The 23,394-nt window shown below is 55.5% G+C and overlaps 1 protein-coding gene across 1 annotated transcript in view; it reads right to left on the reverse strand.

Moving 5' to 3' along the window:
* Window positions 1-1,555: 1,555 nt before the first annotated feature.
* LOC147413510 (axonemal central pair apparatus protein HYDIN-like) overlaps window positions 1,556-23,394 on the reverse strand; it is a 117,110-nt gene continuing 95,271 nt past the window's right edge. The window contains exons 61-88 of the mRNA XM_086478737.1: window positions 22,978-23,213; window positions 22,217-22,368; window positions 21,080-21,272; window positions 20,388-20,496; window positions 19,550-19,798; window positions 18,827-18,969; window positions 18,291-18,509; window positions 16,963-17,123; window positions 16,037-16,149; window positions 15,184-15,270; window positions 14,177-14,426; window positions 13,595-13,807; window positions 12,908-13,052; window positions 12,414-12,573; window positions 11,854-12,001; window positions 10,389-10,596; window positions 9,910-10,131; window positions 9,177-9,346; window positions 8,794-8,992; window positions 8,468-8,626; window positions 7,665-7,945; window positions 7,100-7,319; window positions 6,041-6,253; window positions 4,463-4,626; window positions 4,010-4,160; window positions 3,364-3,594; window positions 2,515-2,739; window positions 1,556-2,020 (exon numbers count right to left, since the gene is read on the reverse strand). Coding sequence (XP_086334863.1) covers window positions 1,556-2,020; window positions 2,515-2,739; window positions 3,364-3,594; window positions 4,010-4,160; window positions 4,463-4,626; window positions 6,041-6,253; window positions 7,100-7,319; window positions 7,665-7,945; window positions 8,468-8,626; window positions 8,794-8,992; window positions 9,177-9,346; window positions 9,910-10,131; window positions 10,389-10,596; window positions 11,854-12,001; window positions 12,414-12,573; window positions 12,908-13,052; window positions 13,595-13,807; window positions 14,177-14,426; window positions 15,184-15,270; window positions 16,037-16,149; window positions 16,963-17,123; window positions 18,291-18,509; window positions 18,827-18,969; window positions 19,550-19,798; window positions 20,388-20,496; window positions 21,080-21,272; window positions 22,217-22,368; window positions 22,978-23,213 — 5,486 coding nt within the window. The remainder of the gene's footprint in view (window positions 2,021-2,514; window positions 2,740-3,363; window positions 3,595-4,009; window positions 4,161-4,462; window positions 4,627-6,040; window positions 6,254-7,099; window positions 7,320-7,664; window positions 7,946-8,467; window positions 8,627-8,793; window positions 8,993-9,176; window positions 9,347-9,909; window positions 10,132-10,388; window positions 10,597-11,853; window positions 12,002-12,413; window positions 12,574-12,907; window positions 13,053-13,594; window positions 13,808-14,176; window positions 14,427-15,183; window positions 15,271-16,036; window positions 16,150-16,962; window positions 17,124-18,290; window positions 18,510-18,826; window positions 18,970-19,549; window positions 19,799-20,387; window positions 20,497-21,079; window positions 21,273-22,216; window positions 22,369-22,977; window positions 23,214-23,394) is intronic.

A 23,394-nucleotide genomic window follows, 5' to 3' on the forward strand; every position in this document is an offset into this window, starting at 1 on the left:
GCCTTAGTTATAGGACCCATGTTCAGATAAGGGCCTGCAAATGGGAGAAATACAGCCACCACCACATGCCACATGAACCAGGATAAACTAGCCCACATGATGCCACCTAGCGAGGAATCTATATCCAACGCACAAGAACCGTTATTCCTTTATCTCTCAATGCCCTCGGGCCCCACGTTGGGCGCCAAAATCTGTCTTGGTTTGAAAGACAGGTGTCTGCGGAGGAAGGCAGGAGCCTCCCTTGAAATGGAAAATGCAGCCCCCTTCCCTCCAAATTATTACAATTTTGAAATTAACGGGGCCTTCAGGCAAAGATATGGGGAATAGGAATAACAGTTCTTTACTAATATATATATATATATAACACAAGGCAGGAAAAAAAAACCAACCACCCCCTGGTTTACACTGACAGAGTCAGAAATACAACCTGACCCCCTGTTAGGGGGGCAGTAGCAGTCCGATAAGATGCTGGCTGCAGTCCTCCTGAAGCGATGGATGTAGTTCTGTTGAAGCAGCGATCAGGTAAAAGGGTCTGGTCTTCCTCCGAAGGTCCAGTGGTAGGTAGGTAGCTCTTGTCCTCTGGAACTCGAGTGGGGGGGGAAAAACTCCTCTGGGAATCCAGTGGAAGAAGGCTGCTAGGGTGTTGGAGATCTTGGTTTTTATTTAGCATGGACTGCTTGGCTCCTTCCCCCCCCACCCCCCCACCCCGCCCCCGCCCCCGGGCGGAGCATCTCACAATGGGATTGGGAGTCGTGAGGCAGTTCCTTGATGGGCCATTAACAGGAGATAGTCCAGGAGGGAGTTATCGATGGGTCAGGCGATAAGGCATTGTTGTGCCCATTGACAGAAGATGGTCCAGAGGGGGGAGGCAGGGAGCACCCCCCACCTGGTCTCAACAGCTCCTGAAGATGGTCATAGAATACTTTTTTTTCTTTTGGCACATTTTACACTGTAACCTAGGACAAACAGAAGCAATTAAGAGAGTAAAAAACCTGCCTTTTTCAGGAAAAATGCAGGAAATCAGAGACAAAAGTATCTTTTGGATATTTTATTCTGCAGGGAGAAACAGGGTGAGTCCCGTCGTTAATGCTTTAAGGGAAACTTAACACTTGGGGAAAAGGGATATAAATCCATTCTTCTGGGCTCTGTGCCACACACACTGGACTAGGAGCCTCCCAGCTTTCCCACAGTGCTGACTGTCGTGGCTGCTGCCTGTTCTTTCCTGCAATGCTGACTGCACCCACTGGTGGGGCTGTCCTTGGGAAGGGCGTCAGAGCTGAGGAAGCCCCTGGGAGAGGGCGGGTGAGTAGCTCTTCTCCACAGGTTTGCCAGAAACTCTCCAGAGCATCCCTCTTCCAGCCCATGTGTGACAAGGGAAGGTGCCTGTTGGTCCAAAGGATGAGGCCCTGTAGGACTCCCATCAGGGAGTGTCCAGAAGAGGACTGGTGGAAATTCTCCTCGCTGATGCCTCAGCAGCCCCGCGGGGTTTATTCCTGACCGACCGCTGCGGAGGTCGCTGTTCCCCCTCGGTTTGCTGATGAAGGCAGCCAGAGGGTCACTTGGGAGCGGGGAGGCCACGGAGGTAGTACACCCAGCAGATGTCGGGCCCCTCGGGGCAGGAGACCACCAGCTTGGTGGGGACGAGGGCCGGGCCGCCCTCGAAGGAGACGCTGATGACGGTGGTCTTCTTGGAGCGCAAGCTCTTGGTGGCCCTGACGGTGAAGGCCGGGTGCTCCACCGTGTACTGGAAGGCCATGGGCTGTGGGAAGATGTTTTTGAAGGGGATGGAGGTGCTGCCGCCGGCCTTGATGGGGAAGGGGCCCTGGGGTTTGGGTGGGAGGGCAAGACCAAAGAGGGGGATGATGTAATCCTCCCCCAGCGGGGAGGACAGCTTCAGCGTGGCCCTGGTTTCGCCCAGCTGGCAGGGCTCGTAGGTCACCTCCACGCTCACTTCTGAGCCCCCCGGGCTGGCGGGGTCCACGGTGATGGTTTTCTCTGTTTGGAAGTCGGCGCAGTCGGTCTGCACAGGGGAGAGAAGAGACCAGGGAGGGCGACAGGTCACAAAAGCACAGCCAGCACCTCAGGAAGAAACGGAGAGTCCCCTGCCATCATGCTGGCTAGGGTCCCTTTCCTGTGCCTGTCACTGCACCTGCCCCCCCCACCCGCCCCCACCCCCCTGGTGAATGGCCATAAGGACTGTCCAAACGTGCCCAGCAGGGACAACCCTGCACCCAGACCACAAAAGACCTTCCTGCCAGAGCTGGGGTTGAGGGTGGAAGTCCAGCCACCATGGAACCTCCAAGAGCAGCTCCAACAAGGGCAGCAGAGCATGGTCTGCAAGTGAGGACAGTCCAGCTGGGGACAAGCCCAGCGTCGGTAGGAAGCGCCCCGGGCTCACACAGCCACGCTGGCTATGCCAGGCTGAGCCGGAGGGGCACGATCCCTCAATGGAGAGGGCTGATGCTGGCCACACGAGCTGCCTCCCAGCAAGAGCACTGGGCAGGCTGGAGTCACCTGGAGGACGTAGTCTGTCTTCTGCTGGGCGTAATTCATGATTTTGGTGGCGATGGTCTGGCTAGAGCCCAGCGTGGTGCAGAAGTGGAGGGGCTTCTCCGGCCTGCTTGCGGTGGCTTTCAGGTGGAGGCTGTAGTAGAAGGAGCCCAAGTCGCTGCTCTGGAGCACCAGGCGTCCGGTGCTCTCACCCATTTTCAGGGGCTGGTACTCAAAGATGAGGTCAGCCTGGGAGGAACGAAGGGAAAAGCCACTGGGTCAGGCAGAGGCGGGGAAGCCAGGGGCCGGGACGGCGGAAACTGGTCCCTCGTGTGCTCACACAGTGCTGGAAGGAACCCAGCACCCACGCTCACTCCAACTCCCTCTCTGGTGCAGAGCCTTGCTGCGTCTGGGGAACAGTTCACTTGGGAGACCGTTCCCAACATCTGAGAGCCTTCCAGCACTATCCCAGAAGCTTCCCACCCTAAAATGCCCCTATTCTCCCCAGGGCACACAATGCCTCCTATCAATCCAGACTGCAAACACCCTGTCAGTGGGGTGAGGCATGCCCTGCAGCCATTCTAAACTGAACATACCCACACTAAATAAAGCGCATGTGGCACAAGGAACGGCCACGTGAGGCCTGAGGCGAGCATATCGCAAGGGGTAGCATGGTAGACTCCACCAGCACAGGGCGATTCCCACTAGGGATGTTCTCACATGCTGCTTCCCCTCCAGATTATGAGCAGGTGGGAGCTGTCACCCTTGGAAAGCAGCCCCAGATGGTTCTTGTAGGGCATCACCCTTGAAGAGCACCCACTCCCAGAAAGGCTGCAGGGAGAGGAGAGCCTACTGGAGGAGCTTTGTGCCTACCTCCGACTGCGCAGGAACTGTGAAATGCTGGGGAACGCTGATGTCGGGCACTTTGCAATCTATGGCAAATGTCACTGGGACAGGCAGAGGGTTGTCCACCTTGACGGTGGAAGACGCTCTCTGTCGAACGGCGGTGGTCATTTCAACAGTGCTGATGGGTCCCGAAGCGGTGGCCTTGAAAGTCACCGTGTAGAACAAGTACTCCTTGGTCACCTCGTTGAGGAAGGTCACCTGAATCAGAGAAAAAGGGAAGCGCTGGTCATTCTGCACATAAAAAGACATCAGCTGTACCAAGCCAGCCCAAAGAGCCCCCCAAGCTCAGCGCCCAACTTCCAAGAACAGCTGTAAGCAGCCACCCAGGAGGAGTGCAAGGCCAGGGAAAGTATATGTGGTGTTTCCACGTCGTAGCCTCCCCATCGCCCATTGCGTCCAGCTCACCAATGCCCTGACCCACCTGGGCTTTGTGGCCCCCAGTGGGAACCTCACAGAGATGGACACCTGAGTGGGTGTGTGTGGAGGTGCCTGCTGTTCAGTACCCACCTAGGACACCTACAATCCCACCAGCAGGGGTATGAAAACAGGCGTGTAGCTTCTCAGTGAGCCAACAGCTCCTCGAAGAGCCCCACAGCCCCGTGTCCACACTTACCGTTGCATTAAAAACTCCTTCCTTGTAAGAGAGGAACGTGAGCTTGTAGTCCTTCTTGGCAGAGCCTGGCACATCGATATATTCCAGCCCCTGCAGCACAGAACTGCTTCCCAGCTTTTCTGGTTTCAGGATGTCCACTACCACGAGGAACCTGTGGGTGAGAAGCACGCAGTGACCGTCAACAGAAAGGACTCGCAGAGGACGCCCCTCGTGTCGGGGTACAGCACAGCCCCTCTCATCCTCAATGCCTCAAGCAGAGGGAGCCAGCTCTCTTCCCCTCCAGGACGGGTCTGCATAGGCAGAAGGTGGGTAGTGCGATCCCAGACACCTATGGCCAGAAACGGCCCAGGAGAGTGAAAAGCTTACAGGAAGGAACTTCCAGGCAGTGGGAAGCCTTTCCTCATGCTGCTGCAGGGATTGCTGATGGGACAAGACTTCCTGGGCTGGACTCACCTCTGTCGTTTGTTCAGCCAGTTGGAGACGGGGATGAGCTCGGTGTAGGAAGTCCTACACGGGACCTGCCGGAAAATGGTCCCTGAACACTTTGGAGCCTCAGCAGTCCCTTGCAGGAGGTAGTACAAGCCTGTCCCTTCCGGCAATGGGAAGAAGATGGAGCCCTAGAGACAAGAAACAGGGTAAGTGAGCTCTCCTGCTCTCTGTCCAGACCGGTTACTGGCTTTCAAGCACACTCAGAGTGCCCCACGCCTCAGGCTGTCACCTGAGCAGCTTTGAGCGAGTCCAGCTGGCAGAGCTGTGACTGCAGCCCTGTGTCCTGCACGGCTGGAGATGGCAACGTCGTACCTGCTCGGGCCGGCACAGCTACAGGACACAGAGGCAGCACGGCTGGGCAAAGCAAGGGAACACCGGCCCTGCAGCAGAGCTGCTCTGCCCATCCCAACACTCCTTTACTTGCCTTACTAACCTGGGCACATCGGCTGCCAGCCCTGCGCTCGTGCAGGGACAGCCGTGGCAAGGGGGTGGCCGTCCCGGCTGAGCTCGACTGCCCTGGCAGTGCTGGGGTTTAGCCCCAACATTCTGGCCAAGAGAGCAGCCTGCAAGCTGGCGTGGCAAGGTCCCAGCAGCCAGGGTGGGCCCTGAAAAGCTCATAGCCAGTATGGTGCCAGTGGGTCACAGCCACCTGCCCTGGGGCATCTCCTCTGCCTCCAGAGCAGCTGAAAACTGCACGGCACTTCCTGCAGGGCTCCACACGAAAGAGATACGGAGCATATGCAACCCTACAGGGTGCAGATCTGCTGAGCACCCTGGAGACTGAGCCCAGAAGCCTCTAGCCTCCACTCTTGCCCTCGCCTCAATTCTGGCTTAGTAGAAGGTCAGCTGGAGCAGGGCAAGGGGCAGGTGCCTGACACCCCCCTCCAGCACCCCAGAGCCGTTCTGAATCGAACCCCTTGAATTCAAAGCTTGTCCCTGGTACGTCTCAGAAATAGTGCCCATGAAAACAGAGGGGCCAGTCATGCCCCATCCGCCCAGCTCGAGACCTGCAGAAAGGGCTCTTTCCAAAGCTCCTGTATGACTGAAGGTGAGGTCAAGAGATCTCCGTGTCATTTCCCACCTGACTGCCCACGGCCAGGGGGGCACAGAGAAATGGCAGGGCAGCTTCACCCGCCTTGTTCCCTCCCTGCTGCAAAAGGACCCCACCAGGGCAGGGCTGGCAGAAATGGTCGTGCCCAGGGCTTGGGGAGCCTGTGCAGCCCACAGGGCTGAGCACGGGGGTCTCTGAGCCCCCCTGGGCTGCACAGGCAGGGACCACGAGCTGCACAGACCAAACTTCATTGCCTGGGCCTTCAGAAAACCTGGCTTTTTAGGTTCGCTGCTCCAATACGTTTAGTGGTCAGTCCAGACTTCCCACCTGCACTTTCCCTATGCCTGGCCTCTAGCCGCCAAGAAACCCAACTTCCAACATAGGTCTCAGGACACTTTCAGCTTGGACAAGACCTCTGTAGGTCACCTCGTCCAACCGCCTGCCCAAAGCAGGGTGAGGATGAGGGTCAGCATGCGGCACAGCTCACATACCTGATGTTTGTTATTCTCAGAGCTCATGGTTAGGGGCTTGTAGGTGATCTTGTAGGGCTTGTTTTGTTGATTGGCCTCCAGATGGAAAATTTCAGGCCCCTTCCAGTGTTCCCCCTCAATGACAGGTTGCGCGGTCCAGGCCTCGTTGCTCGGGTTGGACAGGAGGATGGTCTGGCTGTGCTGCTCGCGCACGTCGCACGCAAAAGTCAGTGTCTGCAACAGAGGAGCACAGAGGCTGCTTGGTTGTACCGAGGAACCCTTTCCACTCTTCTCAGACTGACTAGGCTCCATGCCAGGACCTGGAGCACAAGGAGCAGCTTTTCCTTGTCATATGTAAAATTTCCATTGGGGCCATAGCTGTTGGAGTAAATCAAGTTGGTTGTTCTTAAAGAAGGGAGAGGAACAAGTCTCTTGCATGCTGGGTGAAGGGGCCTGCTGCCTCCCAAGGAGGGGAGAAAGAAAATGGGGAGGCCTGGAAGGAAACTCTCCTGTGCAAGGACAAGACCTGCAGCTGCACAGCCCCTTCAGGGGCAGGCTGAAGAGCAGCTCTGGGCTCTCTTTTGGGAGCAAGAGCCAACACCTCCCAGCTGCAGCCTTCTGGAAGGCCCGTGAGAGCCAGGAGTTCTCTGTGCCGCATCCCTGTGCCCCAGGAGCGGGATGCAGTTGCCTTGCCCACTCCTAGTGCTGGATGCCCTCCCCTGCCCCGAAAGGGAGGAAAAGCGGGGCTGCGGGTGCAATCCTGTGGCTACAGCTGGGTGGCTCTGTGGGGAGGGTCTCAGAAGAGCCCTGCAGGGTGTCCGCGTAGCAAGGGTGCTGCCACGCAGAGCCAGGACAGCTGGGGCGCTCACTGGAGGAGCGGTGCATTTAACAGGGCAGGAAGGCAATTACAGGGCTCAGAAATTTTGGGAATCCTGCCCAGCGGTTTTCTCAGCGCTCTGGGATACCCAGGCAGGACGACAGGCAGGAGTGAGTCTATGCACCTAAACGGCCTGCCCTGGGAGGGATGTGGTGCAAATGGTGGGGTAGGTGGGTGACCCATCCTGTCTTTGCTCTGGTTACCTCTTTGGTCACAGGGGTCTCCAGGCAGCACCCTGCCAGCGTAAGCCGGAGCGGCTGACTGCCCTGGATGAAGCACCGCAGGCCCTCGCACTGGATAGCACGGCTCAGCTGAGAGGGGCGGAAGGTCACAGTGAAGGGGACATCCATTCCTGGAGAGATGTAACCCTTTGTGGGGCTGATGGAGAAATCTGGCTTGAAGCTCTCGGCGTCCCACTTAAACCTTGCCAAGGAAAGCACAAGGACAGGCAGGAAGGGTTAGCAACTGGGAGGCTGCAAACACAGCGCGCTGTTTCTAATCCTCTTGTGGGCTTTTCCCCCAGATCTCGGGCACGATGCTGAGCCACCTGGCAGTAAGGCTTCAGGCTGGGCAGGACTCAGCTGCACCCATCTGTGAACACGCTTTTGGCGTATCCCTTGCTAACTTCCAGGGCCTGACGGCACAGCCTCGGCTGCACGACTCTCCAGTGGGATGGAAAAGCAGAGGGGAACTATCTGGGCAAGCTACAGCTCCATCCAACCCCCCTCCAAGCTCTCAGCCCTCAGAAAAGACGGGGTTTTGCATTACTTGACTCCTATGTCGCCCGTGTTCTGCATGACGATGCGCCGGGATGTGTAGCTCTGCTGCACCACCGCTCCAAAGCTGAGGTGTTCCTGGTCCAAGCTCACACAGATGCCCTGGCAGGAGCCCCGCACCACGAAGAGGGAGTGCACCAGGCCATTGCACTCCAGCGCCACTTCCTCGTTGAACGGCTGGATGCGACGCTTTGGGGAGAAGGTCACCTCCACTCTACAGGTGTCTCCTTTGGGCTTCAGACTTAGTTTGCTGGTGGGGTTCAAGCAGAGAACCTGCCCAAAGAAAGGAGTGGAGACTGCTTCACCTGGCAACTGAGCTGTGAATCCTCCCTCGAGTCTTCCAATTCCTGTTCTGTCCCCATCAACGTTGCCCCAATCCTACTCGCTCCCTGGTACGCACCCCTAGGCACCAAGGTGAGCTGGACTGGGTCTTCCAAAGTAATTTCACGGGAGCTCCAAGAGAGCTGTAACTCTTGGTCTCTAAAGATGACCTTACGGTATCTAATACACACGGCCACGTCCTAACGTACGTGTCTAAAACAGATGAGAGGAACTGTACCTCCTCTCGCTTCTGGCTCTTAGGGGCGTCCTGACACCCAGCTCAGATGAGACATTCGTATTGCAAGTCTCTGCTGGTAGAGCAGTGCCAGCAGGGAGGACAGGACAGCATACAGGCAGCCAGGACAGCACACAATTGTAATTATCTACTCGCTCCTGCCCAGAGCAGCTCATAGCTACCGGCAGGCATCCCCGCAGGCACACCAAAGCGCTCTCCAGTGAAGGAAGAGGCCTTACCCCAGCTTCTTGCAGCTCCGCTGTGGTGGGCATAAGATTGAGCTTAAAAGTGAGAGGGACCGCACTGTTGTTTGCTATGGTGACGATCTTCTTCACCGTCTGTCCGATGGAGAGGGCTCCCAGATTCACCACCTTTCCTGGTGGTTCCACAACATCAACCTGAGGCAGGAGGAATTCATGTAAAGCAAAAGGAAAGGAGAACAGGTTTCTGCCACCCTCGTGGCAGAAAACCAAAACATGGTAGGCTAGGGAAGAGATGAGGAAAACTGAGAAAGCCATGCTGGCCGCCTGCCACCTGGAGTTTTAGGATTTGGATTTCATCTCACCTTCATTTCCGTGCCCTTTCCTTGGACCTCAACAGTCTGCTGGCAAAGACCATTGATTTCAAAAGGGACGAGCTCGTGGTAAGACGCAACCTCTCTGGGATAGAAAGTGATGGGCACCTCCGCTGTCCCTCCTGGGCGTAGGACGGACCCTGGGAAGTCCACCTCCAGGTGCGCAGTGCGGGTGAACAAGCAGTTCAAGCTGACAGGAAAGCAGAGCAAAGAGGAGCAGAGGTGTCACAAGGCTGTGTGTGCTCAGATGACATCATCAGGGCTGCTTAGGGCTCTCCCGTCTCCTCTCCCTGCACCCTCAGGATTTCACCCATGAGGACATGGAGCAGGCACACGCTAGGCAATGGCTGAAGGACTGCGCGGAGAAGACCTACCTCACATCCTTGTCTGTCTTGTTTGTGATGACAAGGGTCTGCTGGGCAGGCGCCATCCCAGTGTGGTAGAGCAAGCAAGCTCCAAAGTTGAGTCTGGTGGTGGAGAAGTGGACGGAGGGCACTACCACGGTGGCCAGGAACACGCAGGTAAACGTGGGACCCTTGCTGATCTGGTGGGGTGAAAGAAAGTGTGAGCCGGCTCAAGAGATGGGAACTACAACTGCAAACTCCAGAGGTGGCCGAGGAAAAGGATGGGGGACAGCTGGCTGCAGTGTCAATAAGGAAAAGCAAGTGCCAAAGGACCCCAGAATAGAAGTAGAAAGGGGAAGGCTTGGTCTGAGGGGGAAAGGTTTTTGCAGAGTCACATCCCTGCTTTGCGCAGCCACGTGCTGGCAAGACCTTTTGGAGCTGTGGGACCCGACTCAGGAGGGGCCTGGCAAGGAGAAACAGCTCCATCCCCACGCACGTCTAGGCTGCGCGCCCTCCCCAAACTAGTGGCAGAGAGGGCCTGGGGGGCATGTCCTGCCCCAAAAGTGCTTCCCAAAGTGGTCCTGGATAAGCACTTACTAAAATATTCCATTCAGAAGCTGTCAGGCTCGCTATTTTGGCAGCAGGAGCCTCTCTACCTCCTTCAGGCTCTGTAGTGACGGAGCTCACCCCTGGCTCTGGGCTCCTGCTGCCAAGCTGCTGCGGAGGGAAGGTGAAGGTCCCGTACGAAACGCTGGTGCCTCACCTGCAGCTTCAGCTCTACGCCCTCTAAAGAGCACATCTTCTGGGGGTGAAAAGCCAGCCGCGTCTCCGTTTTCCCCTCCGCCCGCACGGTGCCCGTCCAAGGGGTGACAGTAAGGACCTGCTTATGGGCTGCAGGGCCGCTCAGTTCCCACGAGAAGGGGAAGCTGAACTCGCTGTTGTTGCAGATGCTGAAGACACGCTTGATGTTCTCATTCAGCTGTACCTGCGGGGAGAAGGCGGCGAGGACCAGGGGTTGGAGCACACGCAGTGTCAGCTGGCCCAGCAAGTGCTTCTTCCTAATGTGCTCCTGCATCTTTCCCATTCAGCTAACGGCCGGTGTGAAAAATCCACCTCCCTCCCTCCAGAGACCCATAAATGAAGAAAAGCATTCCCTCTTGTGCAAATGCATCGGCAAAGCTCCCGGTTAAGGCCCAATACTGGCAGGGCTTCGTGGGGCAAATGGTTCAGGGAACGGCTCACCTCCTTGAAATCAATGACGTTGACCTTCTCCGTGCTGAGCGTGGTGACAGGGCCGTTGCTGTCCTCACTCCTGACAGACACGGTCATGCTATAGCCGGTGGCCTTGATATTCAGGCAGAGGGGCTGGCTCTTCCTCTTGACGTCGCACTTGAGGTTGAAGACTGCCTCTCCTTCTAGTGTGGGTGTGAAGACGACTGTAATGGGAAACCTGGGGAGAGAAGACCTTTTTTGCTCCGTTCACTGCCTCTTTGCTTTCTTGGCCCCACAGTGCCGGCTCTGCGGGAGAGCAGCTGGGCAACGGCTGTGGTGAGACCCCAGGCCTGGGAGAAACCGGGAGCAGCGCTCTGCCCTTCCAGGGCTTTCTGCTGCGGAGCAAGCCCTGGTGAGCCCTGGTCAGGGTATGATGATTCCATGCAATGCAACAGCAGAGGATACAACAACACGGCAGCAAATCCTGAGCCAATGCTGACCTCCCTGCCCTGCCCACGTGCTACAGGGCAGCGCTGGGCTGAGCCCCCACTTCTGTCCCAAACACAGAGGAGGGCACTCGTGGAGCTCCCCAATCTCTCCGATCTACATGGCAGCGGTAACATCCTCTTTGCAAAGAGGAATCATCCACCTCCCATGACAGCAGTACCACACGGGTGCCACCAAAGTGCCTCTTTGTAATTTTTGTGGGTAATTTCTGGGTATGTGATCAAATGCAGCCAAACTACAGAGATGGAAGGAATTACCAATTCTCAGGCGAGGCCCAGTAGCTGATGCAGGGTGCTCTCTTATCTTGCACCCTGTGGCAAGCCAAAATTCAGCATCTTTTAAGCCATGTCACATTTGCTCAGAGCTAACAGGTTCTCCTTGCACTCAGGCAGGCTACGAGTGGGCACAGGGACATCCATGACGGACCAGCAGATGGACCAGTGACCTGTTACACTGCTTGAACTCATGACCACGTCTGATCGCAAGTCATGGCTGCCGTTTACAAGAGAAGAGCGTCTGTTTTCTGACAGGTGATCCTGCAAAACACCGCTAGTTGTGTAAGCCTGTTGCTGTCCCTCACGTGGGCTGCAGTGCTGCTTCTGTGCTTTGCCGCTCTTGGTGGCTTTGTACAGATCACGCGTGGTGGAACAGAGAGAAGAGAGGAGACCTCGCACGCTTAGGGCTGCTGGCTCAGGGGGTCACAGGGTTAAAACCCTCAAACATGTTTTTATCATCAGAACTGGAAGATCCAAAGCCTAAATTTCTCCAGGAAGGGGGCCTAGAAGACCGGGGTAACCCCAACACAGCCACTTTATGGAGAGCCCTGCAGTTTCATGGCATCCCCATCGGGAAGGAAGAGAACAAGGCAGGTGTATGCTACTGCTGAGAGTCACCTGGTGACTGAGGAGGGGAGAAAGCCTCAAAAGCAAAACAACAGTGCAACGCTGGGTACTATGTTTGAGGCAATCTGACCTGTGAGCCCTGTTACCTTGAAAGAGGAGCGACGGAGCCTTCCAGGGGCTCTATTTTCACAGAGGCGTTGCATCCCTCCGAGAAGAGAGAACTTTTTCTGAAAGCAAAGCTGAAGTCTTCCTTCTCATGGTTGGTCATATAGATAGTCTGGTGTACCTTGTGCCCTGGGGAGTGGACAAAGAAGCTGCTGAAAACCTTTTGTTCCTCTGGCCACCAGACCTCCACTGCCTGCTGCGCTCCTGCCTGCCGGCTGAGCCCAGCAGGCAATTTGCAGCGAGGAGCGTTGCCTGCAGCCTGGCAACACAAAAATGCACTTCTGACCCCCTGGGCTCCCCTGCATCACCCCCAAACCCCCTTTTGGAAACAGCCCCAACCACGTGCCATGTCCCTGACACATGCCTTCCTCCCTTCCCCTTCCTCTCCCTCGTACACTTGGGTGCCAGGAGCTGGATGATCTGCTCACAAGTGCCTGCTTCCATTTCCAGCTTCCTTGGTGGAGCCAGCTGGAACAATAGGACTGCCGGGTCCCTGGAACGGTCCCCACGGGAGGGTGTAAGGTACAACCACGGTGCTCACCAGTTAACACCAAGTGGAAGTTCAGGTGGGATCTGTCCAGAGTCACCAGCGGGTCGGTGGTCTTGCCCACCAAGAGGAACGGGACTGAAACGCTCTGCTCAGGGATTGTAAAGACCCAGAATGATTCTGTGATGTCCAGGTGCTGAGGGATGAATTCAAACTTCATCTGCGGGAGAAAGAGGCAAATGGAGGATAGTTGCTGCCCTTGGCAGGGTAAGGGGTGGGGGACACAGCTGATACCACCAAGAAACCCCAGGAACCTCCACCTTACGTTGCTGGGAGCTCAGAGACAGGCTGCTGGGCCACTTACAGCCCCAAAACCTGGCAGACATAGGGTACAGGGTGACAACAGCTTCATCTGCCAGTTCACTTACACTGCAGTCAAAGGTTTCTTCATGGTCTTGGCAAGCTCACAGTGAGCTGGGATGCCCAGTAAGTGCAGAAGTGTTAAACTTGCATACATGTGTACTGGATCTACCCTCTTAATTTTCTACACCCACCTCTGCTTTCTTCCCTGGCTGGATCTGACCTCTCTCTGTGAGGCAGAAGAAAGCCACCCGTTCTGCTGGGCCTTGAGGGTCTTGGCAAGTCCACTGGAAGGAATACACGGAATCGGTTGGGTTCATCACCATGAAGGTCCTGGGGACACAAAGCAAAAAGGACTACTAAGGTGGCGTTGGGATGTTACTGACTTGGTCCTGTAGCAGACATCGGGCACTGCCAGTCCTGGACATTAGCAAAGAAATGAGCCAAACCCTTGCAGTTAAAATGGTAAGATCAAGCGAGAATGGTAAAATCAAGTCCAGTAAGACTCCTTTGGAAGATGGTGTTCTCTGTTGTGGTTGCAGCCTTCACTCAGCCTATCTGACTGACATCTCAAAGCAGCAAGAATGTCCCAAGGGTGCTCTTCAAAGGGACAAAGGTCGTCCTGGCCACAAAGCACAGGCTGGGGATACATGGTCCTCCCAGACTGACCCACACCTTACTGAAGAAAGGGACAAAAAATTGCCCAGTTGGTCGTCACTGACTGGCTTGTTCCAGCCCCAAAACAGACTGGTGGCCAAGTGGCAGCAGATCACAGCTGTGCTGTGCCTTGGGGCTTGGAAGAGTAGCTGGAGAGGTCTCTGGTTAGGGGGGATGACTAGGAGACCACCAACAGGAGAAGCCGTGCCCACACCTACCTGCTGTTCCTGCTGCACACTCCAACTGCCGTGAACTCAATCACTCTCGTGTTGAGATCCAACGCTGTCCCCTTTGGTCCCTGCCAGTCTGGGCTGTGCCTTTTTGCAGTGAGGTAGTCAGAGTCTTCCAGTTCAAAGTGGCAGTTTGGCATCAGGCTTCTCCCCTTCACAACCACCGCTGGGCCCTCCTGGTTTGGCTTCATGTTAGGAATACTAGGAAGAAAGGGACAGGTATTAGCCAGACTCATGTTTTCAGCCAGCCAGCTGCTTGTCTGCCTCCTTGTACAGCACGTAGCCTTGCAGCCTGCCTCTGCAAGCATCGAGCAGCAAATCCAACAGGATTGCACTCCCCACCACGGAGGCAGCGGAGGTGAAACAATGCCTTTTCCCAGTGTCTCCACACCTGCTTCTCCCTAGGCTGGATGATCACCTTCCTTTGCCGCTGTACGTTGGCTGCTCCTGCTGCCTCTCTGGGGCCGGCTGTCCCCAGCTCTGCACTCCCACCCACCCTATCACAGCTATTCCCACGGCTATCCAGCAGAAGCAGGAGTTGAAAAGTGAGCAAACCTGGACTTCTCCTACCTGCAGAGCATGCGGCTCTCAAAGTCCCCCACGTACACAGGGGAGAACTTCATCTGGAAGAGCTGCTCCTGTCCTGCAGGGATGGTGCCGCTGCAGGGCTCGACAGAGAACGGTGGGGTGGCACTGGCGGTGTTCAGAGACGAGCTCGGGGAGGAAGAGACCCGCTCCAGAGTGCTGCCCAGCTGGCTTGAACAATGGCTAGACTGGAGCTTCAGAGAGGCACCAGAAGCGGAGGAGAGGAAATCCCCTGCTGTAAGGAAGAGGTTATAGTAGGACATCTTCTTTCAAGGGGAAAATCCGCTGTTTCCAGCACCCCTGCCTCCCACTGCAGGTGGACAGAAGGGAGCTGGGGTGCACTTGGAGCATCTCTGGCCAAGTGCTTTCAGCAGGACTCCCTCCAGTGAAGAACAGGAGAGGGCTCAGTTTGCATTTAGCTTCTGCGTTCCTGCTTGATAAATCATAGAACCAGGAAGTCCTGGGGAGAGGTGTGAAAGTGAGGAGGGAGACAGGAGGGAGAACAGGGTGGGGGGCAGCCAATACAGTGAAAGTATACAGGCCCAGCAGAGACCCAGAGAACTGCTCCAATTAAAACCCACCGCTGAACCTCACCCTGTAAAGACACTGAGATGACGCACAGGAAGGTTTTGTCTCTGTTAGCAAGGTACATGGGCCCAGGACTGAAGCCAGCTGCTTCACTCCGTGCTGTTAAACTCCCTCCAGCTCCAGGACCGGGGAGCTAGGTGCAAACTTCTCCTGCAGAATTGTTTCTGGCCAGTGTTCGTTCCCAAACCATGTCCAGGAACTAACAGTAGAGATGTCTGTGTTACAGCACCTGGGAAAATTCCTGGGTGCTGTTTCACGTCCCAGTACAGCCAGCCTCAGCACTCAGCATTAAGGACAGTGTGAAGTCCTGCTCCCCTGGGGCCTACAGCATTGAATTGTGCTTCTGGCGCGTGGTGGAGAGAAGGCTTTGGGGAACAGCACTGCTCTGTCCTTCGCATCCTTGCCTGCCTTCCTCTTTGCCAGGCTTTCGTAACTAATGACCAGGCAGCTGATGGCACAGCCCAGCAGACTGGCTTCAGCATGAGCGTGCCCTGTGCGGGGGAAGAGCCGACACCAGGACCCGGAGGGAGATAAGCACATTCAGAGCATCAAGGACTTTGGCTGACATCTCCCACCTTGACCATCGGACAAGCTGCCTACGCTAGGAAACACAAGGGTTGACAGCTCTCCTCGCTCCTGTTCCTGATGAGACCTTTCGGACACGCCGCCCTGTTTCCCCGCAGAACCGTGGTGCTCCCAAGGAGACCGTGCACTCAGACACAACCATGTTACCGCAGGTTAATGAGTCACGGCCCCGCCGTTGAGCTCCGATGGCTGCTGTGAGCAGGGTCTCCACCTGCAGCAAACACTCCTGTGCCCCGGTTAGGAGGGTTAGTTTTAGCCAGGGACTTTGGATTTGCCCTGGACTGGGGAACTGCACACAGACGGTGACTGCAGGCCAGCTCACTCATTGCTACACCATCAATTGTCCCAGTCTCAGAGACTTCCCAAAGAGGTGCCCTGTTGTCCCCCTTCCCAGTTCTGACCCACAATGTGGCTCTCCCCTGAGCCAGGCTCAGCTCCCCTGCAGAGCACGAGTGCCAGAGCAGGCAGAGGAGGGTCTGAAAGGCAGAGAGGGTGCAAGGAGAAAGTCTCCAGCTGCAGCTGGGAAGATGCCGATGAAAGCGGACGACTGGACAGGGATGAAAAAGCCATTCGTGTCTTGGGGTGAAGTGGCACGGTCTTCTCCCCGAGCCCTCTGCTACCAACTGAAACACCCCAGGCGCACCCAGCTGCCACACAGAGCCAGGGCCTTACCATCCAGACTGGGTGGGAGCAGCTCCCCACTGTGGCTCAATGACCTTTCATCCTCCGCAGCTGCCATCCAGGTGTATTCCAGGGCCACGTTCCCGGTATTGGACAGCTGGAAACTGAAAAGCGACCGGGAGGAATGAGAACAAAACATCCAGTAAATAACAAAGCGAGTAGAGAAGTAACACTGTACAGTGGGCTCCTGGTAACCCGTTCTTTATGCCGAGTAGCAGCTTCTTCCCCAGACAACTCTGCCACGTCTAGTTCGCTGCCCTGGGCTGCCCCAAGACAAAATATCTCGAAGTTTGGAAGTTAAAGAGGAAAGGGCAGACATGGTGCTCAGGAGACTTAATCTGGTCTTTATGTCTTGGTTTGGCATTATTTCGACTGCAAACTCATCCTCGGGCAGATGAGGACAGGCAACACACAGCGAGAGAAAACCCACAGCTGTTCTCAGCGGAAAGGCACGGCAGAGTCGAACCTCTCTTGGCCTGCCTTGGCAGGATGGTGGCCACCATCTCCTGCTTGGCTTTGTGGGCACCCAGCCCCAGCCAGGACTTGGAAAGGACAAAATGACAAATGATTTGTTTAAACGGAAGAACAGCAGGCGAACCTGAACATAAAGCCCCAGAAGGGACTCAGGTCCATGTGGGAGATCTCCAGGCCCCCAGGATCCGCCAGAAGATGCGCAAAAGCTGCAACCTCAGACCCAGAGGCAGCAGCACCCCCCTCCGAGGCTGATCAGCCTCTTAGAAATTAGAAGAGGTTTATGTGGCTGATCCACAAACATGTCAGTGTAACCTCTGTTGGCACAGGACCACGAGCAGAGGCCACCAGAGAGCACAGCACAGCTCTGGGGAAGCAGACACTGGGTCAGCCCTGGGCAAAGGCAGCTCCCACTCACAGCTCCCTGCCCGGCCTCCAGCACTCACGTGAACGTCCTCGTCTGGAAGAGCAAGGTCTCCTTGAACTGAATCGTGTCCGTATCCAGCTGGAACTCGGCATAGTCAACAACAGCGCTGAGGTGAAGCTCCACCTCGCGGCTGCTCTTCTCCAGGACAGTGTGAGCTGGTTCTGGGTCCGTCGTGATCACCTCCAAACAGGAGAGGGAAGAATCACTAAGCAGAGCCCAGAAAGCCAGCCTGAGCAGGGAGTCTCTTGGCCTCCAAAATCAGCAACATAGAGGAACTAGAGAGGACCATTCCCATCTATTTCCCCGGAAAGGGGACAAAATTTGACCCTTCCGCTATAGTTTTTGTTTCGACCTACTGATCAAAGCAGTCACCACCATACACCCATGGGGACGATGACTGGCTATCAGTCCCTGTGTAGGGTCTGACCTTTTGCCTGGCTCCCCTATAAATCCAGCAGGGCTCTAAATTAGGATTAAGTTTCCCTGCTGGAGCTCTGTGGACGGAGAACCCCAAGAATGAACAAAGCTAGAAAGCACCTTTTCCTTCTTGTCTTCGGAGAAAGGGCTTTCCAGACGTCTTGTGTGGGGCAACAGCTACACTGGCGGGGGCTGGGGCTGAGCATTTTGAGATGGGAATGAACTCCCTAGGAAAGCCACTGACTGCTGAGGCTCTGACGGGGAAGTTTGGTTTACAGGTCTCACAATGGTCACAAACTAGGGAAGAATCATCACCCAAGAAAAGGGTGTTGGGCAATAACGATAGTAAAAGCGAGAGTTTCTGAAGATGATACTTCTCCGGACTCCTGCACGGCTGCCGTACAGTGCCTGGGCTGCTCCATAAGGAGATATCCCGCACGATACACGAGACCGCCACCAAAGTCTCTGCTATCAGCGCAGACAGAGCTCGGAGCTCACTCACAATGTGCTGGTGGGCTAGCCAGCACACAGAGAGAGCTGGTGCTGCCCTCCACTTCAAACCAAGAGACGGAGAGCAGTGGATTTGACTCCTTCTTGGTGAAACGGCACCGAATGAGATGAAGAGATCTTAACACCATCAAACATGTTACCACAAGATGTGACCTCCCATTCAACACAGGCTGCAACACTTCAGCTTTTGGCACAGCCCAATAGTTTGCAAGTGCCTAAAACTCCTCTCGCCAAAGAGACTTCCCCATCTTGCGTGAGCGTATCAGGTCACCGTGTGCCCACCCCTCCCCTAAAGCGCATGGCTGGTTACCCTCACGGGTGGATTAAACGTCAGGAGGGAGCAGGAGCTGCAGACGGTCTGCTGCCGTTGGCAGTTGGTTTTGTGGAAGCTCCGTTAGCTTTTGCTGTTGGGCTTCTTACCTTCTTCTTGACAGGCCACCTGGCTGCTGGGCCCCTCGTGGTGTCCACCCACTTGATGGAGCGCAGGCAGTCGTCCCAGTCGGTAACCTGCTCTGGCGGCAGCGGGAAGGAGATCCTAGCCACCGTACACTTCACAGGGTGCCTTTTGAAGGTGACAGCGACATCCGATTTCAAGGTCACTGTGATGTCCTTAGCACAGCCAGCATGGAGGTGTCCCACCTAGGGAGAACCAGAGAGCCAAGACCAAACTGGAATCACTGGCAAGGGCAGGACGGACAGCAAAGGGAATGATTTGGTGAGCAGCTGCACCAGGAATCTGCATCTTCCTCTGCATTTGTCTGAGGTTTGGTAGAGAGAAGTACAAAGGAAAGCTGCCACCTCCCGTGAGACAGAGCCCTTTGTGTGGGGCTGACAGCCCTGCCCAGCAGCGCCAGGGATCGCACCTCCTGCGTGGCACTGGCGACTCCCTGCTCGCTGCCGGGAACCTGCCGGGCAGGGCTCGAGCAGCGGGGAAAGGCAGAGCCACCCAAGCTCACCTGGGGGGAGAAGTGAAACGGGGCATCTGCCAGCCACTCGAACCGCATCGCCTCCACCCTGCTGCGGTTGGTGATCGTGAAGGTCACGGGGTAGGGCGTCCCAACGTGACAGTCCCCAAACTGGATGTGATCCACTCTGGCAGCTGTTCAGAACAAGAGCAAGGGATCTCAGTGTGCGGTGAGCTCCATCCCGCCCCCTCACACGCACAGACACACCTATGTCCAACCCTTCCTTGCTCCAAGCCTTCCTCCCTCGGAGAGAGGCAGGTCCCCACCCTACCACTTTCAGGGCAACACCCTGACATGTCCCTAAACACGTGGCTCTGGCTGTGCAGAGGGACATGCAGTACCACAGGCACTGCCTCTGTGCACACGGCTGGCACCCTCACAGACCACCCGGTCTGGTGGGCGACAGCACAGTCCTGGTTATAGAGAGGACACAGATTATCAGACATGGTCTTCAGAGAACACCATGGGCTGGTAGACCTTCTTTTAGAGATACTCAGCGGAATGCTGGGATCTCGGACCCTTCCCTGCTAGCCTGCAAGCTTCTCCCTTGACAGAGGATCTTCCCTTGCGCTCTCAAGTGTGGCTGCTCTGCAGGCTACAAAAGGCAACGGGATCTGTTCACTCAGTCTAGACCACACCTGCACTGCCACAAGGTGAGCAGAAACGGCAGTTTTCCTATTCCTTGCTCCACCTTGGCAGCCTCTCCCCTCTTACCCTCAATTACGTCTTCCTCCAGATTGCCCTCTGTGCTGTCTGCCACTAGTCCATGGATGTTATCTAGCGTGAAGTCATCCTCGTAGCCTTCACCCACGAGCTGAATGTCGGTCTCTTCGTAGGGGTTGTCCACCACTGACAGGTGGATCTTCCCTTCCACACGTTGGGCCACGGTGGGTTTGCAAAGCACATCAAACTCTGCCAACTCCCCACGATGCAGGACCAGGCGAGCGGTGTGAGGCTTCCTCTCTGCACGGCAATGGAAATCAGAGACAAGTGATACAGTGTGCAGAGGAAATACTGCCATGGGGTGTAAGAGGAACAAAAGGTTGAAACCCAGCTGCCTCTAAGCGCAGGTTCTCCCACCAACAGTTCCAGACCCTCCTCCTATGGTTGCGAGACTATGACACCACCACGCATTTCACTGCTGAAGTGTCTTAACCTCAGCTTAACACCCAGCTCTCACTCAAGCTGCATCCAGCCAGCTCCTGCCGTACGTAAAGCTGAGTCACAGTGGTTCTGGCTTCTGTCGGCTTGCTGTGGGCTCAAGGGCTGCCTCTGTTCAGGCTGGTAACTTCCCACATGCAGCAAAGACCTCAGACAGTCTGCTGAAGTGGTGACAGTCCCCCACAACTCAACCCACCGTGTCCAGAAGAACAGAAAAGCTTCCTACAACTTGCTAGGAGAAAACCCTGTAAAAGTCCCCGTGCAAAACTAGGGGTACAGGGAGCCCCAGGAGAGAACCTATGTCTAACATCTGGCTGCTGCTTGGCCAAGCCAAGAGCAGGACACACATTTCCCTGCGTGGATGACCACACTTCATGGTTAAGGACTTTACCTTTTCCAGGAGAGTCCTCCTTCGTGCCCCCAGCTTGGTAAATGCAGTGTGTGGTGGACCTGGCTTTCAAGAAGAAAACTCCCCCTTCATCCAACAGGTCTATCATCAACTGAAAAAAGGGAACACAGAGCATGACCACACTGGTGTGGGTACAGGATGGCACACGGATTGACACCGCACCGCTGCTGGTCCAGCACGGGGAACCCGGCACGCCGCCCCGCTTCCAGCACAGCTCTTGGCATGAGGTTTAGGTGAAATCAGACAGGAAAAAAAAAGTGCTCAGAGGCATTGGGATACAATGAAAATATAACCAAACAGGACAGAAAGTACTAAAAGCAATGAGCAGAATGTCATTAAACTACAACCGAGTTTCATTAAGATGTAGTAAAACGAGACCAAATACAAGCTAATCTAACTAGGACACCGCACATGCCCCCACGAGAACCAAAACGTGAGAAGACAAGGAGAAAAATACCCCACCAACTTTCTTGTGTTGTCTTTAACCAAAAAGGCTAGACTGGCCAGAAAATCACATTTCCAAGGGGAATTCCCTTTCTGGAAAGTAGAAGTCAGTCATTTGCTTCAACTGAATTTCTGAGACCTGTTCCCAGGTCTGCCATGTTTTCTGGGACCTTTCCTCCATGGCACAAGCCCTCGTTCCCCGACCAGAGCATTCCACAGCAGGTCCTCACCTGGACAGGTACAATGCCATCGTTACGAAGGACTAGAGGGAGTTTTTCTGAAGCGCCCAGCAACAGCTTCTTGAAGAGCAGCAGCGGGTTCCCTCTCTTATTGTGAAGGACCGGGCGCAGGACCGTCACCCGAGGCAGATTCCCCTCTCCACTGATATCGAAGGTCAGGCTTTGTGCTTTAGTTGCTGCAGGGCTGCAGAAGACAGAGGAGAAACCACTATGGCTGGCACTAACCCCTTCCCCACTCGGCAAGCAACGGAGCAAGGGCCACCCGCTGCATTCTCCCTGGCTGGTGCTCCCGTACCCCACGACACAGCTCCCCCTCACCCCTCTCCCCCCCGTCAGATCAGGGCCATTCACAAGAGGAATCTGCTCTGAAACCTTCCAGAAAACCAGTCCAAAAATCCCTTCACTTAATAGAAACACGCAGTACAGCAGGGAAAGAATGAGGCAACAGATGAGACATGGCAAATTCACTGGCTGCGGTGATATGAGAGATACGCAAAAAGCACAAGCACAGCACAAAACCAGTGTAAAAGCAAGAAGGGAAAAACCAATAAAGAACACCATCACTAAAGGTTATTTCCAAGGACACTAAAAAAATGAATTGCTTATTAGGGCAGCAAACTGACTCATCTTGGCCCAATTCAGTGACCAACGGGTTGGGGAAGAGCAGGTCAGAGCCCGGTACAAACACAGGTCCCAGGACAGAGGAACTGGGCTCCTCTTAAAGGGGTCCAATCACTCCTTTAACAGAAAAGATCTTCCTGCCCCCCAGGTATCACACAGGAGCATAGGGACAAGGAGGAAATAACGCACACTGACTTGCTGGCACAGAAACCCCTACACCTGATCCTTTGCCCTTGGAAAGCCCCAGCTCAGCTGTTGCACATCTCCCTTTTTTTCTGATTCACTAACTTCCAGTTGGCTGCCTGTCCTCGCCGTTACTCATACAGGCTAAATTATGACTCTTCACTTTCCTGCTCTGCTATGTCTAGTAGCTACAGCTTCCTATACTGTCTAATGCCAAGTACCCTCCCTAGGCTACTAAGAGAGCGTTAACGAGAGGTCTCCATGCTTCTAGAGCAGAGGCAGCTATCAGAAAGGTCCCCCCCAAGATTTCCCGGGGTGACTTACCTTGCCTGGACATCAAGGGAAGCCTCAAAGGTGCACTGGTAGTTCCGCATCATTTGCGGAGTGAAGGTCACCGTAGCGAAGGCGTGGGAGCGGCTGGGCACGCACATCCGAACGGGATCCACCTTGAAAACGTTGCTGATGCGGCTGTTAAGCTTGGGGGAACGCACAGAGAGGCGTTAGGGGGAAACATCCTTCAACGTGATGCAGTCTTGTTCGTACATGCATCATGGGGAACAGCCCCAGACAGCACGTCTTCCCTGCTGCTTCCCCGGACAGGCTCCTTCCATCTCAGGGAGGGACTCCAGAGTGGTGCTGACCTTGCCCAGGGAGCTGCCATAAAGCCCAGGAGTGCAAAAGCTTGCTTTGAGCGCTGGGCAGGCAGGCGGGGACTGCACGGAAACCCCTGCAAATAACCTAGAATGGGCCTTTAAAGAGAAGGAAAAGACCAGGGAGCCTGAGGAAACGGTCTGCTTTGAGCCCCGGCACATCAGTCCAGCAAAAGCCCCGCTCTGAGTGCGCTTCCAAGAGGTGTTCAGAAGGGTTCAGGTCTCCCACCAAAAACCCAGAGGGGTGAGCCAAAACGTCGCTTGAGATACGCTGAATTCAACCCAACTGTCACCCCAGCATTGCTGCTCTCCCCTATAGCTTGACCTGCACTGAGCTGGACACCGAGTCCGGGCAAGAGGAAGCAACAAATCTGGAGAACAAGGCCGGCTCCCACACAGCCTGTGGCAGCAGTCACCTTGGCCTCTTGTTCTTACCTTGCCATGGATGGGTTTGATGGACAGGACCACGTCACAGGGGACTTTGCCCACATTGCGGATCTTGAAGCGGGCTGTGGCCTGGTGCCCAACCAGAACATTGGTGAAGATAAACTTGTTCTCATCTGTGATGAACACGCCCTTGTCCTGAACTGTCTGGAGGACCTGGCAGAGGTTGATGTTGCTGCAGATTCGATGCTCCTCAAAGATGGACTCCGTGTCGTCAACCACGAATGCTGCGAGCAGACCAGAGGGAGGGCTGAGGATGGAGAAGCCTTCCTGCTGACCCCATTGGCCTCTCTGAAGGCTTGATAAGCCCTTTCTGCCCAGGTCACTGCAAAAACCAGCCCTGGGTGGGGGAGTTGGCTGTGAGGCTGGAGCTCAGTCGCCCTCAGTCTTAAAGGTTATTGCTTTCCT

This window comes from Leptosomus discolor, chromosome 27 (genome assembly GCF_034619465.1).
Source record: "Leptosomus discolor isolate bLepDis1 chromosome 27, bLepDis1.hap2, whole genome shotgun sequence".
NCBI classification, from domain to species: domain Eukaryota; kingdom Metazoa; phylum Chordata; class Aves; order Leptosomiformes; family Leptosomidae; genus Leptosomus; species Leptosomus discolor.